Raw genomic sequence first — 20156 nt, forward strand, 5'->3', positions numbered from 1 at the left:
TTTCAAAAATAAAATTCAAGAATAGCTGTTGCTTGACTGATGATTAAGTCCAAATCTCATCTAGCTATATCAATGAATATAAGCAATAAGAGCTGGAGTTGACCATTTAGCCCTTGAAGTCAGTTCTGCCATTCAACATCATCATGGAATTCTGTTTGAGGCTCCTCACTGCTTTTCCCTATAACCTTCAGCCCCTTATAAATACAAAAGCTAACTCAGCCTTGAATAAATTCAATAGCTCAACCTCCGGTCCTCCATAGGATAGAGAATTCCAGACATTAATGATCTCGTGAGAGAATAAATTTCCCTTCATCTCAGCATTACATTGAAAACCCTTATTTTATAATCATGACCTAGCTCTAGATTCTTCCCCCAGCATCTTATTGGGTCAACCAGTTCAGAATCATATGCTGTAATTAGGTCACCTCCTATTTTTCTAAATTCCAATAAATAGAGGCCCCAACTGATCAACTGTTCCTCATAAGACATCACCAAAGACTCAACCTTCTTTCAAATGCCTCCAATACAAATATATTTTTCTTTCAATGAAACCAGGAGCGACGCTCCGAAAGCTAGTGTGCTTCCAATTAAACCTGTTGGACTATAACCTGGTGTTGAGAGATTTTTAACAAAAATCCTATGCAGCACTCTGGTTCGTTTTCAGCAATGGTCTGTAGAGGTGAAGTAAAATGTTGTTTTTTCAACTCCCTTGCAATAAGATAAAACATTCAATTTGCCTTCTTAATTACTTGCTACACCTGCATGTTAAGGTTTTGTAATTCATGTATGAGGATATCCAGATTTACAGTATTGTGGACTCCCTCCATTTAGATCTTACTTTAAAAAAAACGCCTTCTGATAAAGTTGGTGAGATAAGTCAGTCAGCACGTTGCCATCATGCAAAATTCTACCACAACTGCATCCTATGAGATTCATAAACAGAAAATAAACTGCTAATTTCCAAGTCAAATCTGCAAAATTAATTTTGGTTGAACACTCACCCATATACCCTACTGTTCCCACCCTACCACGAATGGTTTCTCCTTCTGGAATTTTCACAGCTAAACCCAGATCAGATATTCTAATGTGACCTGTAAGAACGCAACAACAATGAATTAGTTATTTATTTGATGAATATGTTTTTACTGCAAGCATCATCAATTGAACAGAAGTAAACTAGGAAAACTGCTTACATTACCGTAGTGCAGGCTAATTTACATTTTTGCTAGTATGACATTAATGAACGTTCTTTGAATAATAAGAGCCACTTCATCTTTATTAGTGCTCTCATTCCTCTAACAAATACAATGGACTACTATCTCCATATGCAATTAGGTTCAACCCTGTAGTCTTATTTAAAAAACAACTTTTGGTACATTATGTCCATTTGATATGAAACACTGACCTATAAAAACAAAGTTAAATGAAGATACGTAGTTTTAAGAAAGTGGTTTATTATTCCATGGTATGGTTATTTCAAAGTTTCAACTTTCAGACACCAATCACTGGAAAAAACTAACCCTTTAAGATTGAGGTCCAGTCAATCAACCTATATTTAGGTTATGCCTATCTGCAAAGTTGATAATGTAAGGAGAGAAGTTCAAGAAAATGAGATGGCCAAGTATTTTGTTAAACATTAGAAATAGATTCAAATAAATACAATCAAAACAGATGGGATGGGTCAAGATAGGGAAGTCAGGGTATTCAATAGCCAATGTAAATTTAAAATCATAATTGATATTTCTGCCATCTAAATAGCTTTGTTAGTGTAACATTAGTATTTGTTTTAGCTACAACATGAAAGCTATATAAAGAACACTGGATATTCTAAGCACCTACCTATACGTCAGAGATAAAGGATCTTAGTTTCAAACACATATACAGTTACAAACAAAACAGAAGCTTTACATATCCCAATATAATCTACTGAAACTAACAGATCTGATCTTCCAATGTTTACCTTATCAAAAAGGTAGACATCTATCCACTAATGCCAAGTGGTCTTGCAACAACATTTTCACTAATATGACTTTCAAATAGATAATTTAATTCCTTCTCACTCGTTACTCCTGTACTTCCGGTTTTGGCTGGAATTCCCCTTTCATATATTTCTTTTTGAGAGTATACTATGCTGGAAGCATCTCCAGAACTACTGCAGTATAATGCCAGGGACTACAGCAAGACTCCTGACAGTGGATTCCTTCACAGTTCTTTCCAATGGCATAAATGTATTTAGCTGATCAAAAATGTTTTATTACATGTCCTAATGTGCAATGTATTTCTTTTCATAATAGCATAAATTCTGTAAAATCAAAACTCCACAGATGTGCAAAATTCTGGAGATAAATTGCAAGTAAAATGGTGTTTAAGAATCAAAAGTAAACAAGATGATATAATTGTATCTGTGGCGCCATACAACATATTAATAATTAAAATATAATAAACTCATGAATAGGCTAAATATTTTATAAGGCTTTACATTTTATACACTGACATATTTTTAGTACAGTACAACTGATAGCTGAGTTAAGGAAAAAACAAAATTATGCAGAGTGATAATAAAATTGACCCCAAACTACACAATGATTATTGCATTCACAGAACTGGTTTACTTACCATAATCATCCAATAATATGTTTTCAGGCTTCAAATCTCTGGAAAAAAAAATGAAACAAATACATAAAAGGTTACACACCAAACAATCAATCAAAATATTCGCAGCACAAACAGGTCATTTGACCCAAAAGATCCATGTCATTTTTTTTATGTTCGAAACAATCTTTTCCCAACAGTTCCACTGGCATTTCATTTTATTCCTTTCTGCTCATGTGCAATTCCTCCTTAAGGGCATTAAAATTCTGAATATTGACTGGTTCAGGGCTCAGGTGAAAACAAGGACTGCAGATACTGGAAACCAGAGTCTAGATCAGAGTGGTGCTAGAAAAGCACAGCAGAGCAGGCAGCATCCGAGGAGCAGGAAAATTGATGTTTCGGGCAAAAGCACTTCATCAGGAATAGAGGAAGGGTGCCTGCAGACTAAAGAGGCTGATGAAGGGCTTTTGCCCAAAACATCGATTTTCCTGCTCCTCGGATGCTGCCTGACCTGCTGTGCTTTTCCAGCACCACTCGGACCTGGTTCAGGGCTCAGTCGCCCATTTACATTCTACCATTAATCAACCCATTTGTGTGCCTTCAGATTTACCTGGTTTGTAAATCTCCAGAATTTTCTGGTCAATTTATATGGAGCCACCATTTGCTCTGCAGAATGGCATCACAACCTCCCTACTATTTTTAAAGATTTGCTCATGAGGAACATAAAACTCACTGCACAAAAATAGGAATTAATAATTGTTAATATCGTTTAGAGCTTAAAGATCTTACTTTGCTTCTTGGTCTCATAATCCAATCTTTATTTTTGTCCTTATTTGGCTTTGCTGACCTTAGTTATTTCTTGATTTAATTATCAATTCCCATTGTTCAAGGACTATTAAGTTGATTGAAGTTAGTTCACACGCTCAGCAAGTTACAAATTCTTGGTGTTAATGGTTCCAAACAATGTTGCACACCAAAACACACCCTGCTCCAGCTAAGTTTAGCTCCATGTATCAGTACGTATTTAACAAAACTGCTATGTTGACTTGATTTGATTCACAATTACATTGCTATCAACACAAGTTTATACAATGGATGTGTTTCAAAACGCACCTTTAACACAAAGTAACACAAAACAGAGAGATCAACACCTCAGCACAAAAATATGCCTACATGACTTGGTGACACATGAAGAAAAACTCAAATAAGAATTGATTCACGTGGAATGGCAGTTTTAAAAAAAAAGACAGCTGGCGTTTGAGACAAAATAATAAACAAGTTACTGCCCTGGGAAAGTATGAAAAGCAGTTTTGTGTGAGCGACTAATTAGATGTTTGAGACAGTTTGGTTTTTGTTCAAAAGGAACAGATCCAATAAACAGGGAGTGATCAAGGTGTGTCTTGCTGTTCACTGCTCGATCTGGAAAACTCAAAGACAGAGGGGAACAGTTGTCAAAAGATCTAAAATTTTAACTTGACAAGATGAAAGAGGAGAAAGTGAGGACTGCAGATGCTAGAGATCAGAGTCAAAAAATGTGGTGCTGGAAAAGCGCAGCTGGTCAGACTGTAGCCAAGGAGCAAGAGAGTTGACATTTCGAGCAGAAGCTCTTTATGAACAGCTTATGATCAAACCGTCGACTCTCCTGCTTCTCGGATGCTCCCTGACCGGCTGTGCTTTTCCAGCACCACACTTTTTGACTCTGAAGGAGAAGAAAGAATCCAACTGAACGCTGAGAGCGACTTTGGGAATACTCCTGTAAAGCAGGTGCCCAAAACTTTGCACAAAACATTTTGTAACCTTTTGTCCTGAATTTGAGAAGATCTTGCTATTGTAGAGAAAATGACATGGAGACCTGAACTCAGAAGTTTGGCTCACTAAGCTGCCACCATCTTAGCCAGGGGAGAAACGATTGAGGGCATGCCCCAATTTTGTACACCTGGGGTCCAAGTTGACAACTGCAGCTGCATCAGTCAGATCTGATTTTTGCTACAGAGATATCTAGAACACAACTTATGCACGTTAGAAAAGATCTAAACTCGCTGGATTTCCTTCACTGGATACTCTTTTGAACATAGCTAAAAATGTGTTGTTGGAAAAGCGCAGCAGGTCAGGCAGCATCCAAGGAACAGGAGATTCGATGTTTCGGGCGTCAGCCCTTCTTCAGGAATGAGGAGAGTGTGCCAAGCAGGCTAAGATAAAAGGTAGGGAGGAGGGACTTGGGGGAGGGGCGATGGAGATGCGATAGGTCTTTTGAACATGTAAGGTACCCTCCTGGATGTAGCCCTGGGAGACCTTTGGAAAAGGTCGTGTGCCACTGGGATTGTTAAAAGTAGATATAAATATACATGCAAAGTGATGACTCATTGGAAAAGGCAAGCTTGTTGGAGACATAAGGAGAGCTGTCAAAAGGAGATCGTCAAGGCATCTAAAGCCCCTGCCATCTAAATATTTGAAAAGAACTCTCTGCAGTGTTTAAAAGATCACTGCTTGCTATCTTACTCAAATTGTTGACATAAGCCCGACAACTATCATTATAGGCGAAAGTGAGGATTGCAGATGCTGGAGATTAGAGTTGAGTGTGTGGAGTTGGAAAAGCACAGCAGGTCAGGCAGCATACGAGGAGCAGGAAAATCAACATTTCGGGCAAAAGCCCTTCATTCGGAAGGGCTGAAGGACTTTTGCACGAATTGTCAATTATCCTGCTCCTTGGATACGGTCTGACCTGCTGTGCTTTTCCAGCACTACACTCTCGACAGCTGTCATTATCGGATTGGCACAGCATGACCAATTTAGCCACTTTTCATTATCATCATAACGAGAAACCTGCCACTTCACAATTTGACCAAACAGTCATCAGGGTTTTGAGACTCTAAAGCCAAATGTTTGTTTTCATAAAAGATTAAAGCAAATTAATTGTAGTAAATGAGTTTTTAATTAATTAGCATTCCCTTTTTAAATATGAATTCAACAATAGATTGTTAAGAAATGTAATTAATCTCAGTATCCCACTCATGGTGGACACAGGGTGAGTTGGCATGGTGGGTAACAGCATGAGTCTTTAGGGGCTAAGAGCTATGAGGTAGGTAAATGGACACAAGTTGTCACAAAGTATGAGGTGACACTGAGGCTGGGTAGGGGGCATGAGTTAGCAATGGGTGGGCTATGGGGTGCGTGGGTACAAAGGGTGAGGGCCATTTCCTGTTTGATTTATATCTTCATCAAAGTGCTTGAGCACTGAGGTCAGCCTTTTGCCAAGCCGACACTTGCACACACTGATTTTTTTTCTGAGGATCAACCACCACGACTTTCATTTTCACCCAGCCCCAGGATGAAAATCCAAACCTCCACGGCCCATTTTCTAGGTTGGGTTTGTAGGCCCAGGAATCATCTGGAGTGAGAGCTCTCGACAAGGGAGTCAAAGTTCAGACCGTCTTGTTTAGGCTAGCCAGTGAATGCTAAACTTCCCATTTTCCTAGTTTATCATCTTTATTTTGCCTGTTAATTAAATTTTGATCTATTTTGACTTTAATTTGGTTTGGCTACAGGGAATGCCCTATAAACGGAGTCCTTGTCCAGTGGTTGATTTCAGTTATTCATTCAAGAAACTCGAAAAAAAACTTCATAAAAGTTGTCAATCGCTATGGGGATCGTTAACAATACCAAGCTATCCCATTTGAAGAAATATTTTCGCAAGTACACAAAGCAGTCTGCTTGTGCACCTTTTCATTTGAAAGATGACATACCCTTCACACTGCCTTGCGTGGTGATAATGGCTGGCGCTAACTCCAAAAGTGAAGGTGTTAAGAGCTAAAGAGATATTTTTACTTGCTGTTTGATCAGCCTATTCTCTGTATCACGTTGACTATGTGCCACAATTCTGTTATTATCTGAGGGCAAAACTATGTGTTTGATCACCAGCTGGTAGATTTCACTTCCTTCATAATTCACCAAGTACTTGCTGTTTCCATGCACAGATTTTTCACAAATCCAACCACTAAATAATGCACTAGTTCTGGAACAAGCTGCAATAAATGGATAGCTGTTTGATATATTACGCTTTCATGTTTTTTTAGGGCACTGAGCTGTTTTTAGTCCCCACCTAATATAGTTTTAGAAAAATACGTTAAATAGCACTAGAGCACTCATAATCACTACTGCAAAGGAACAACAGGTCGAAGTTTCATGTTGCATGACACGGAGTGAATGCACATGGAAAGTTTCTGTTGGAGATTTTCCATGTGCTCCTAACACATGCCGCTCCGATAAAGAAGTTCATTCATGCACGACTGTTGGGAATGACTTCAAAGCTACATGTCCCAGGTGACAGTGCTAATGTAGTCAGTGTTTCAGTGATCAGTTTAAAATACCAGTGAAATAAATATTTCCAGCTCTGGCAAAGTATTGTTTTCATAAAAGACTTTTGTTCTGTGCTTTCTGCCCTCCGAACCAAAATCACACTGACCAGACATTGGGAGCCCAAAGAAAGGGGAAGCCTGCCCATCACACTCGCTGCAGATTGCGTAAAGGAGATGAACTGATTCTGAAATGCAACTTGTCTGAGATTGCAGAATGCCTTGTACTTGAGCTTTGATGGAGGAGAAGCTCCATGTGAATGACCTGAGATACAAATTAAAAGGAAAATACCAATTTATGCAACTGGAGTTTTAAAAATAATGATGCAAGTACCCATTGTCTCTGCTCCGAGTAGAAAGGTACAGTTTTTGAGTTCTTTTCTCAAACACCTTGTGTTATTGATCTTTGATTTTTATTTTGAACGAGGTTTTGGAAGTGGTGCTTTGCACTAGATTAGTTTTTCATTATCTCAGTCTTTGAAGTAACGTTTCTCAAGACTTCCTCATAGTATATACATACATCAATCTCTATTTAAGGTTACCTTATAACCCACTCTTGTTTTGTCAATGCTATTCTGTCACTATCAGATTCTTTCTTACATCCCTATGAAAAAGCACCTTGAGTCTCCTCTATGCCTTTGGCAGTTCCACTTATTCACTATATACTGTGGAGCCTGTCAGTCTGTACCATGTACTTTAACGCACTTTCACAATGAATTTGCAACTTTCAAATTGCTTGGTGACTCAGAGCTTCAATGGTTGAGTTTTGAGTCATCTACATTTTAGATTAAACAAAAATTTGCAGCTCACCATTCTGTGTGTCAGGCCTAGAGTTGAAACTATTGTGAATTCGAACATGTATTTACACTCCAAGGTCAGCACTGCGGGAAGGGAGCTCCTGCTCTTCAATGGAACAGAATTGACAGTCTATTCTGGATGGGACTAATGAGACCCCTGGAGACGGTACTCTCCACTGCAAGCGTTTGACACTCATAACACCAGTCTGATGTCAAACAGGTTCAGGAGGTCCCCAAATTAAATCTGTTGTGCGTGCAAACTTTCCCAATAGGTTTAAATTCAGAAGTGGCAAGCAGAGTACTGTGCACGCAAAAAAAGCAAAGATGACTGAGTACTCTCCTAGCAACAGGAATTTAAATTGGAGCCAGACAGCTTAAAGGTAGTGCCAGGTTGGAACAGGCACTGCAGTGATCAGTCTCAGATCAGGAACTGCAGTATCAATTTATCCTAACTTTATCAAAACCACCTGTTGAGTTAGATTTGTTACCTCCACCACTAAAGGAAGGCTAATGCTTTTACCAGTGTTGGCGTTTGTCTGGAAATAATATATTGCAAAAAGAAATGGGCAGATATCAATGAAACTTGCTAGATAGGTAGGGTAAGGCCCAAAGACGAAGTGATTATCTTGGTAGAACTGTATTCTTAATGTTTTGTTTAAAAACAAACAAATTCGTTCACATTGGGAGGTGGGACAAAATAACTCTGTTAATATAATGTTGTGGGTTGTTTTAGAATTGTGAGCATCATCTCCACTACTGTGCTGAAACGGTCACAGCTGTCAAAATGTTTTCAGAGCAAGTTGTTGGGGTTGACGAGTCTGAAGTCTCTTGAGTGAGACAGAAGCTTCTTAATGAAAAGAAGAATCAAGCAGACAAGGACAAGCCACCTAATTACAACAATGTTGAGTTAACAGCATGGGGCAGAAGTATCTGCTCTACTAAGTGCCCTCTTTAGCTGTTATTTTGGTTTCCATATGTTTTGGCATCACAGTGGGCCATATTACAAAGATGTTTCAAAATGTATGTGGACAAAGCATAAGTTAATTGATAATGTCACCCTGATATGGATGAGCTTCTCATACCTGCATAGCTGTAGTTAGCTGTACTATATTATTGCTGTGAATGGTTGGTGCAGATTGGGAATTTCAGGTGTTGGGTTTGAAAGATCAATACCACGCTGATGTTTAACCCATGAAATTTACTTCTGGCTGGGACGAACTGGTATGTGGCTTTATAATTGATCGATTGTGTTACGGTGACCTGTGCCACTGTCTTTGGCTGTTTGCTGTTATTTCCAAGAATAGAGATCACAACTTGAAAGAGAATCCTCATTGTTATAATCTGATAGATAATATGCCTAGCCCACTGTAAGTGGGTTCATTGGAAAACATAGCTCTCTAAAAAGCTGCAATGAAAAGAGAAAAGAAAATATTCAAAGGGTTTTATTTCAGAGAATAATGCTGCGATCATTGAATAATTGAAGGTTAAATTTGCAAGTATGTAGTATAGATCCCCTCAAACATGCAGACTTAGAGGTCTTGATAGACAAAAATTGGCAATCTGTGTATAGTAGATCAATGGGCACTCTTCATTTTCAGATCACTGATTCTCTTCACTTGTAGTCCTGAGCTTAGAGTTGCAATCTGAATATACTCAGCCACAGCAAGTAATTAAGTAATCCAATCATTTACTGCCTTGGAGAGATTCACCAATGGCTGCTGCAAATGCACAGAAGCTCTTAATGCATCTTAAAAACATTCAGGAAGCATGTCAATGTTTCAGAGATAAACCCTTCATAAAAGGTTAGCACTTGAAGTTGGCAACTTCAAAATATATCTCAACTGGGATTTTCAGGTGTCCATGGATTCAAACGGGAGTGAGCACGCTCTGAAAGTACCACTTTCAACTGGTATGTCAGTTTTCTGACATCGCTTGGAGGTGCTGGAATTTACCATCTGAGAAGGGCATCTGTAAAGTTCCTTCATGAGCTTGTTAACACGTAAGGGAAGGCAAGATGATGGTTTACAAATTGTAAATAATCAAAAACCTGCACAGTCTGGTGCACAGCAGTTAGGTTCAGTGTGGGCAGAAATTAAAGGGCTTTTACATGTTGAAAGAAGTTGAGACTGGTGGAATGGTGCTCCATTTGTTCACTTGTGTGTACATTGTGGTTACTGACCCCATGATGCGATGCCTCTCCTCAGCAAGGCAGAGAGTGACAGGCTTCATCATGGCTGCCACCTACATTTGTTGTGTTCACTTTGCAGGCAGTTCCTGCCTCCCAGTAACAATCAGAATCCCAGTTGGGCACCAAGATTCATCTCGGTCCAATGAGAAGTATTTACATTTGAGGATGCATTGTGAGAGTAATGCTGCTCAGAGTTCAGCCTTGGAAATTAGTTGTGTTAAGGTTCCCAGCTTCTGTACTTCCAGATGCTCAAGTGTCATCTGTACATTTAAAGCAACTTCCAGTTTTTGACTCCAATAACTGGTGAACAATCATACATTAATTTAACAAATTGGTTTTGCTATTCAGAGTTCACAGTCACCATCTATCTGACATTGAATAACATAAACAATACATTCCAACACAGAACAATTATTTTTTAAACAATAAAGAGGGGCAGAAATATTTCCTTGAACAGGTATCTCATTGTAGCTTAGAAGCAGCAAGACACCCCAGACAAGGAATGCCCTGCAATGTGGAATGTGTGGAGCTCCTCTCACCTGTAAACAATGTTTTCCTTATGGAGATCCCCCAGGCCACAACAGATCTCAGCTGCATAAAATACAGCACGCTCTTCTTCAAATCCTGGGTTTCCCATGTTATAGATGTGGAACTTCAAGTCACCCCCATTCATTAAAGTCAGAACTAAGCACAGTGCGTCCTTTGTTTCATAAGCATAAGCTAAATTAACCTACAAACACAGCAAACAGAAAAGTAGGTAATTAAACAATACCCACGAGTAGTTACAAAGCAAAATCTAGTCAGGCGAGCGCAGATGGCATCATAAAAAGACAGTAAAGCTTGAGTGGTTTATAGCATAATCTGAATTCCAGCTATTAATATTCATAAAAACATGACAATTTTAAGTTAAGGGATAAATTTCCCCCCGTTCTAGTGAAAAGGCAAGGTGAGTAGGACACTTTAATTCATGTGGGATTTTTGTTTCCCATATTTGATCATCTAAACTTTCCATGCCTCCTGAAAGCTTTTCCTTTGGCTGCGGGTGGGTCCTGTGTCAGGAGTTGACTTATTTATATTGTCGCAGTGTTTTTGGTTATGAATATTAAAAGAATAAATCTGCTCTATAGTAAAAGCTTATGTAGGTGACTCCACCCTCTTCACGAGGCAATAACCCAACCTTCGTGAGTTGCCAATCCCAGGTGGCAGAGCCACTGTAAAGAACCACAGGTTGAAGTGCAATCACAGCCACACATCAGCATCCCACCATTCAGTGACATAACATGACACCATCTCCATAGAGTTGGTGGAAAATTCCAGGCTGGCTACACAATGGTTATGTTCATGCGCCATTTCGGATCTGATCACATGCAGTATTTAATTCAATATTTGATTGTTATGTTATTTTACTGTCTATGTGTATCTCAAATATTTGTGCTCATTCTGCAGCACGCTCATACATTTTCAGAGCAAAGACAGACAGACACCTGAATTAAGCAGCAACACAAGGCTCCTAAATCAGACAAAAAAAGTTAGGAAGTGGTCTGAAATTGCATATTGCATTGATTAAGAAATTCTAGACCAGCTTGCTAAATTTATAATATTTTTCCCTCTTCTATGACAAATTGTCTTCTATGCTCTGAAAGCATCATTTCCTTGTGGGTGTGGGTGTATGGCTCCACAGCATCTGTTGCTCTTTATAAGAACTGGGAGCAGGAGTAGGCATTTCAGTCTCTCAAACCTGCTCCATCATTTAATACGATTGTGGCTGATCTCATCGCAGCCTCAACTCCAATTTTTTTCCTGCTCGCCATACCCTTTTAACCCGTTACCAGTTGAAAATCTGTCTCTCTTTTCCTTCACTTTACTCAACGTATTGGCATCCACTGCAGTATGGGATAGTAAATTCGACAGATTCATGACACTTAGAGAAGTAATTTCTCATGTCTCTCTAGACTCTCACTCATAGGGACACAGTGTGAGCTTCGCTGGTAATTTTTCAACCACGAAGATGGCCGTTGCTGAGTTTGAGCCGATTTTTGTCTGTAGTAGGTGACGTTTCCTGAATCCCCGGGAACCAACTGGCTACTTAATCAATGGGAAGGTACAGGATGGAGAGCCCCATTGTCTTCCTGCTTAACTTCAGAACAGCAACCTTCCTGCACTGGCCAATTAAGAGCTACTTGGAAGGCACATTGCAACACCAAGATGACATTTGGCCAGAGGTGGGAGGAGTCGGGTCATAATACATGGGCATTCCCTGGCAGCCTCTTTCTTAATTTGTGGTGGAGCCCTCCTGATCAGGCTCCTCTGTGGCCCATGGAGGGCCTGACAGTGGCAAATGCCATCCCTATTAAAAGTCTCCTGCCTCTTCAGCCTTTGCTGACAAGGAGTAGGAACCTTACTCATTTGACCCCAGTAATCCTCAGTGGCCCCAGCAAGCCCATCCACTTCAGTTAACCTCAGTTTGCACGCATTGCCCCTGGCCTTGTTTCTCCTTCAGTCCCAGTAGTGGCCACCTCCTGTGGTAGTGCTGCTGGGACTGAAAAGCTTCCAGCTATCTGATTGGCTTGTCACTCATCGAGATAGGATAGTACCCCCCCCCCCAAAGATCTGGGGACATTGGTGTTAGGGAGGTCACTGACTGATTAGGACTTTATCCTGTTAAGGTTCAGAGAAAATTGCATGGGGTGGGAGGTTTTGCAGGGGGTTGATGGGAGGGGGGAGCTGGTAGCCATTAGTCTTCTGGCTAAGATAGCAGGCATCATCTAATTTATTATTTCCAGCCCAATTTTTCCCTCTAAAGCTAAGCTAAATCGGGAGTGGGATCCTTAAGCAACTGTTTCTCTGTAACCCTCAGCTGAAGACCATCTTAGCTATCCTGCTATTCTGGGTGAATGTGAACTGAGTACAAGCAAGATTCAGAGTTGTGACACCAGTCATATGTTAGCTAGCATCTACTTAAAGTGCAGAAAGATATAAGTAGCTCTTAGGGCGTGTCTGCAGAATCTAAACCTCATGCACTGCAAACAGAACTCGAGTCTTATATAACATACAGATGTTATATTTAAATATTAAGCATTTTATTGGAGTGTCAATACTACCACAGACTTGAATGTGGAAAAATCTGCTCAAAATGTTTCACATGAAAAAAAAGAGTATTGTATGCAGTTTTCATTCTATTTTCTTAAAGCTGTACCCAGATGCAGAAATATGTTGGAAGCTGAACTAAGTATGTAGGATACTGTCAAACAATGATACAGCTGTGACCAGTCAACTGATTGAACAAGGGTTTTGCTCATTCCTCAATCATGAGAAATCAGTTTATTCGATGAAGCAGGCACCACAGAAATGCTGTTTTTATTCTTTCTGAAAAACATCAGCTGAAATATCAGAAAATATTCTCAAATTTAGCATGGATTGAAATCACTGCAATGCATATTTCTCCAAACACTACTTCTCCACTTTAATAATTATTTGTTAGAAATTAATTTTAAAAAAAACATGTGACGGAAGCTTTTACCGACAAAGCCAACCTAGCCTTTCACATGTAGGTCCACTATTTTCAGCCTTTATTTTGGAAATCCAGCACTTCTTTGTAATCTTATAGTATCAAGCTGACCAATTGGTTTAAAAAGACCATACATTTATGTTTGTGTGTCCAGCTGCACAAATGAGTCACTGCAAACAAATTTTCAGTAGAAAGCCAGTGGCAAATGAGAAAAAGATTAAACAGATTAACCGAAATCTAACTAAATTCAAATTACAACCATTAGCTTCTCCCTGCATGAAATGATGTGTACAGTTCCCAACATATTCACTATTTCAAAGAAAGAAACTGAAGTATGATTTGTCAATTAAGTTAAAATCCACCAAAATATTAAGACAGCAAATAGTATCGTTTCTGCATATGTTGCATTGTTTACTTAGTGCTGTTGAAGATTAAACATGCTTAGCATAATCTCAAAACAGAGTGGTGGACAAAATTATACCTTTCTAATGGTGTTGTATGAGGCACAAAACAAGGACGTAATAAACAGAACATTCAACACTCAAAGCCAAATTGGTTCGGATTCTGAATATCGTTCAAGGTGGACTGTACACACCTGTCAACATATCACATGGTAATGATACTCAAATACTTACTACAAATCTACTGTTTACTTTTTCTAAAATCTGCTTTTCATTTAAAGCCATCGCCTCTCCTTTTCGTTTTTTTATTCGCTTTTTCTCTAACTTCTTACAAGCATACATTTTCCCTGTGGCTCGCACTTGACAAGCACAGACCTATATTGAAGCAGACAGAACAATTAGTTCTATACATTTACATGTATTTAGAACAATAAAAATGTTAGGGCCTTCAAAGACATATAACCTCTAAACCTGGATTAATATTTCAGCAGGTTGCATGGATGATGAAATTGCAGATATATTTTAGAATTTTGACTGAGGCCACTAAAATATTAGTTAAAACATTTTGGAAATCATTTAAACACATAAATGTAAGTTCAAAGAAGGTATTTTTCTTGCACTTAATTTGAATTCAAGAAGGAAGAAAATACTTGAGTGCTGCCAAGATATCTTACCTCACCAAAGCCACCTTTTCCCAGTACTCGATATTGCCGAAATGTGTTTTTCGTTACAGCTTGTCTGAAAGAAAAATACAACCTGAGCAAACAACGCACATCTTTGCTTTTGGGATGGATGAGTGGAGAAACAACTTAGTGGCAGATAAGTTCTAACATTGCCTCAAAGATACTAGAAATTCTCCATCTCCATTTTCTTAAGCACTTCAACATCTCCTCTTTGGGTCTCATTTGTTTTGCAATAGGATTAATTTAAGTAATATTATACAGAACATGTTCACCCATTGATAATTTTTTTTTGTCATCCAATTGTTAATAAGAAATATGCTTCGTGGCTGATAGTATTACCTCAAAGACTGAAGTATCTTTATAGCTTTTTTTAAAAGAAAGAAGTGCAGTTGCAAGCCCTCTGACCTGTGATTCAAACTTCCCGTCAGCGGGAATAGGCCACTGGAGCTCTGGGGCAGCTACATTCTACAAGGGCAGCATGGTGACTCAGTGGTTAGCACTGCTGCGTCACAGTGCCGGGGACCCAGGTGTGACCCTCGGATGACTGTCTGTGGGGAGTTTGCAGATGCTCTGCATGAGTTTCCTCAGTGTGCTCCAGTTTCCCCCTCTACAGTCCAAGGAAGTGCAGATTTGGTGGATTGGCCAGGTTAAATTGCCCATGGTATCCAGGGATGCACAGGCTAGGTGGATTAGCCATGGGAAATACAGGGTTACAGGTTTATGATAGGGAGATGGGTCCAGGTGGATGGGTCTTCAGAGGGTTAGTGTTGACACAATGGGCTGAATGGCCTGCTTCCACACTGTAGGGATTCTATGACATTCAAGAAACCTATTCTTTGGGCTTTCCTAACCTTGCAAAAGCACCCACTCCCATCACACCAGCCCGCACAGCACAGAACCTGCCCTCCCTTGCCAATATACAACTAGTTTCCAGACTGAAGTCTAGACCAATGTTGCTCACACTCCATTAGTTTCATTCATATTATTACTGAAACAAAATAAATCTCATCACACCCAGAGAATTCTAAACAAAATGTCTGTCTCTTAGCAGCAGTTTTAAATAAAAAGCAGAGTTAAAGTTTGATTCTATAAATGCATAGTTAATTCCCTTTAACATTTTTTATGACAATTTAATAGATTACATTTCCCCTTTAAGTACCAGGCTACAGCTCTTTAGCTCACCAGGCTTTAATATACACACTGTCAAAGCAAACATTTTCCATCTGGTTCAATGTTGAATTATGATTTTTACAAGTTTTAGCTCTGGTTTCAATCATTGTTCCACTGCATTAATGGCAATCCTCAGTTTGCTTAATAGCATAGTCATAGCACTACTAAATAATTCATTATACGTCAATAAGCAGGCACCAAACAAAATGCAAGGTAGCCAGCAGATTACAAATAATAGAGTGAACCAGAATAGGCTTAATAATGTAAAAAGATGGTTGGAGGGAGAAAGCCTGAAAAGAGGAAACTTGCTTCGGACATTTACACCATCCTCAGCTGCAGAGCAGCAGTGGCTGCAATCTGCATATAGTTTGTCTCTTATCCACATCCCGAGGGGTAAAGAGCATAGAATTATTGGGAAACAGTACGTACCAACAATGAGACAATGTATACATGTATTGAACATCAATAGATCAATTTGATGGCCTTTATGATTCCCTAACTCCAAAATCTCTCATTAACAAGTTTCATTATTGGCAAGTAAAACAAATCTGTTGTAAGCATGCCCCAATTTGTAGTGCCAGTTTAAATCTTTTGACTGTTCAGTAGCTTTAACATGCTTTAAATAAAAATGCAACGTAAAGACATACATCTTTGCTTCCACGAGCCTTACCTTTCCAGCCACTTCCACTGCAGAAAACGATCAAAATACATGCTTTCCTGGTATTCATTAAATGGTTGTCCACTGAGATAATCGTGCACTGACCTATTTTACAACATTATGAAAATACAATCGAGAAACATGTTAATTTGTGCAAACTGACAGGAATAGTAATCTTGCAGGAATCGTAACAAAGATTGCACATTATTTCAGGTGTGACCACAATAATCTACAGCATCATTTGAATCAAATCATAACACAGGAGACCATTTGGCCTATGTTGCTCATGCTTATTTTGTGTTACAGCTATCCAATTAATGCCACCCTTCTGCTGCTTTTCCATAGGACTTTAGTTCTATTCCCTTTCAGCATTTAGCCAACTGCGAAGTTATTGTTGATTCTGCTTTCATGACCTTCTGAGGCAGTGCACTATAGATCACAACTCTCTGGGTTGAAGCAAAAACAAAATCCTCATGTTAGCTCTGGTTTTCTGCCTTTCACCATAAATCTATGTCCTCTAGTTACTCACTTTTCTGGAAACAATCTACTTGATTTACAGTATCAAACTGTTCAGGATTTTTAAATAACTTGACCGAAACTTTTAACTTCTCCATGGAGAACAACTCCCAATATCTTCACATTGGAGTTGACGGAGCATCATTGAAATCCAAAGGAGGAGGCCATCAGTCCATGGTGTAACCTTTAGTTTGAGCAAGAACCCAATCTCACTTTCCAACTCCATGGTATTGGTTCTACTAAATCTCTCTACACTCTCTATCCAGCTTGACATCCTTCCTAAAGTGTGTTTGCAAATCGAATACAATACTTCAGCTGGGGCCTAACCAATGCCTTATAAACATTTTCGCACAACTTCCTTATTTTTGTATTCTATTCCTCTATTAATAAATAAAAAAACTCATATGTTTCTTAACAGCTTTGTCAACTTATTCTGACACAAAGATTTGTGCAGATACACCCACAAGTGCCTCTGTTTGCACTTTAAAATTGTACCATTTAATGTAAATTACCTCTCATCTTTCTATACCAAAATGTATTGCTTCATATTCCTCTGCATTAAATTTCGTCTACCGAGCTGTTGTTCTTTTCACCAGCCTTTGACATCCTTGGGATCGTCCCTATCCGACTCATTGTTTACTTTGAATAATTTGCTAAGCTTCCCAGGCCCATCTCATTGATATGTGATTTAATAAAAAGAACAGCTGCCCTAATGCTAGTTCCTGTGGACCACCGCCTCTAGTTTGAAAAGCAGCCATTCACTATACTCTCCACTTGCTGTCCTTTAGCTTTTCTTGTCCTGATGTCTAGTAGGAGGAAGTGAGGACTGCAGGTGCTGGAGATCAGAGTCGAGAGTGTGTTGCTGGAAAAGAACAGCAGGTCAAGCAGCATCCGAGCAGCAGGAGAATCGATGTTTCACGTATAAGCCCTTCATCAAGAATTCCTGAACTCTGCCGGATAGCAAGTCTGGGTGGATTGATTGTTAGAGATTAAAGGAGGCTGCTCCTCATATCTTTTCCTACTGAAATATGCTCCCCTCAATTCCCAAAACTCAATCCAACATTCTTGTTGTTGGGCCGAGAACAGACTGATCTAAGATTTGGACAATTCAGGTATTCCTTTTGCTGTTTTTAATAACATTGTTTATCCAGTCGTTCATAGGGAAACTGAAGCTTCCCATTAACTCCTTAAAATAGTTCTTGCATCTTTCTAGAGTTTACCTGCAAATTTGTTACCTTATTTCTTTCCACTATGTGGTGGCAGTCAGCACATACCAACAGTGTAATAGTTCTCCCACTGACTATTATTTTCCTCAACAATGTTTGACTACATCATTCTTCTCCAGCATTTTAACTGTTTCTTTGATATACTTTTAAAAAGTCATTCATGGGATGACAGCATTGCTGGCTAAGCCGGCATTTACTGCTCATCCCTAACTGCCTAGAGCAAGAGCCAACCACATTGCTGTGGGCCAAACATGCGTAGGCCAGACCAGGTAAGGACAGCAATTTCCTTTGCTAAAGGACATTAGTGAACCAGATGGATTTTTCCAATAATCTACAATGGATTCATGGTCATCAACTGACTCTTCATTCAGATTTTCTTTTACTGAATTCAAAATCCACCATCTGCCATGGAGTGATTTGAACCTGGATCCCCAGAACATTATCTGGGTCGCTTAATTAACAGTCCAGCGATAATACCACTGGGCCATCACCTCCCCAACTGCCACACTCGGTCCTACTTCCCTACTTTTCTGGAATACCTTGTTATCAGGAAGATGAAATCCTCAATCCACTAGTTGAGAAAAATATCTGTGGAACTGCTTTAATCTGTATTTGCCCAAATCAAGGTATTTGGTGACACAGTGGCTCAGTGGTTAGCACTGTTACCTCACAGTGCCAAGGACCCAGTTGCAATTCCAGCCTCGGGAGACTGTCTGTGTGGAGTTTTCACATTCTCCCTGTATCGGCGTGGGTTTTCTCCACATGCTCTAGTTTCCTTCCACAATCTAAAGATGTACTGGCTAGGTAGATTGGCCATGATAAATTGCCTGCAGTGTCCAGGGATATTTAGGCTAGGTAGGTTAGACAAGGGAAATGCAGGGTTATGGGGACAGGGTGGGGGTGGCGAATCTGGGTAGAATGCTGTTTGGCCAGACGGTGTGACGTGTTGGGCCAAAAAGCCTGTTTTTACACTGTAGGGATTCTAAAAAGGACAAAAGTTGCCCCGTTGCAGCTGAAGTGTTTACATAAGATTCAGAATACACAGCCTGGCATGGAGCGAGTGTTCTACCTTTGATCTTCCTTTTGGGTATTAAGGAATGCAAACTACCCCGTCCCTCTGGTACCTTCCTACCTTCCCTTCTTCTGCCTCACCTTGTCTCCATCCTTCTCCTAACCCCATCTCTTCCTGTGTGTTTACTACCCTTCTGACTTCACTCTCTTCTGAAAGCTCTGTTGTGTTGAACTCCTCTTCTGTCACTTTCCATCTGTGCCGATTTCTCTTGGACAGGAGTCTTCTCCCTGTCCCACAGATCCCTTCACCCACCTTCAAAATACTCCCTCCACCTGGATGCCTCCCTCTGGCCTTTTTACCTGCACTTGACCTGTTCACTGAGAACTGTTGACATGATATCAGTTGCCTTAATTTCGCTGCTCCTCATCACCCATTGGAAACTATCTCCATTTGAACTGACTGCACTCTGTTCCCAGATCCAGATCCAGATCCCAGATCCCAGATCCCAGATCCAACCCTGACTTTGTAAATAAGCCTGTTGACAAGAGTTGTGCTGTTGTCTGACGCACTGAATTCTTCATTGTGGAGGCTGCCATCTCTTGAGCACTTCCGACCTCCTTTTGGATCATTGAAATCTGGCTGTTGTGTCCATGACTGTCACGAACCTCATCCTATCCCACTACCCCAAACCTCCGCGCAGACAGTCCCCAAATCCTAATAAGCTGGCTTCTACTTCCCCAAAATTCACTAACAGGACTGCCTGGGCAGATCCGTTGTTTCTGTCCACTCCTGCCCCTTTCAATGTTGACTCATTTTTTTTTTCCTTTCCCCTCATCCAGTCCCTTCCCAGTTGCATCTGCAATTCTTCTGATGCTTTACATCAGTTTCATAATTTCTTGTTTGTTGGAACCGGCCACTTTTTTTAAACCATGTAACCTCTCTGCATGTCAACTTTCCATCAGGAAGGTCTTAGACTCTCTACTTTTCCTGGAAAGAAGACTGAACTGTCCCCATCCATCACCAGCCTCCTCTCTCTGGCCAAACTCGTCCTCA

At 39.9% G+C, this 20156-nt stretch overlaps 1 protein-coding gene across 1 annotated transcript in view; it reads right to left on the reverse strand.

The window, feature by feature from the left end:
• Positions 1-20156, reverse strand: part of LOC132826481 (G protein-coupled receptor kinase 5-like) — a 222639-nt gene that overhangs the window by 20832 nt on the left and 181651 nt on the right. The window contains exons 6-11 of the mRNA XM_060842439.1: positions 16362-16454; positions 14513-14576; positions 14073-14213; positions 10469-10659; positions 2617-2654; positions 1002-1091 (exon numbers count right to left, since the gene is read on the reverse strand). Of these exons, the coding sequence (XP_060698422.1) occupies positions 1002-1091; positions 2617-2654; positions 10469-10659; positions 14073-14213; positions 14513-14576; positions 16362-16454 (617 nt within the window). The remainder of the gene's footprint in view (positions 1-1001; positions 1092-2616; positions 2655-10468; positions 10660-14072; positions 14214-14512; positions 14577-16361; positions 16455-20156) is intronic.

Source organism: Hemiscyllium ocellatum, chromosome 22 (assembly GCF_020745735.1).
Source record: "Hemiscyllium ocellatum isolate sHemOce1 chromosome 22, sHemOce1.pat.X.cur, whole genome shotgun sequence".
Taxonomy (NCBI): domain Eukaryota; kingdom Metazoa; phylum Chordata; class Chondrichthyes; order Orectolobiformes; family Hemiscylliidae; genus Hemiscyllium; species Hemiscyllium ocellatum.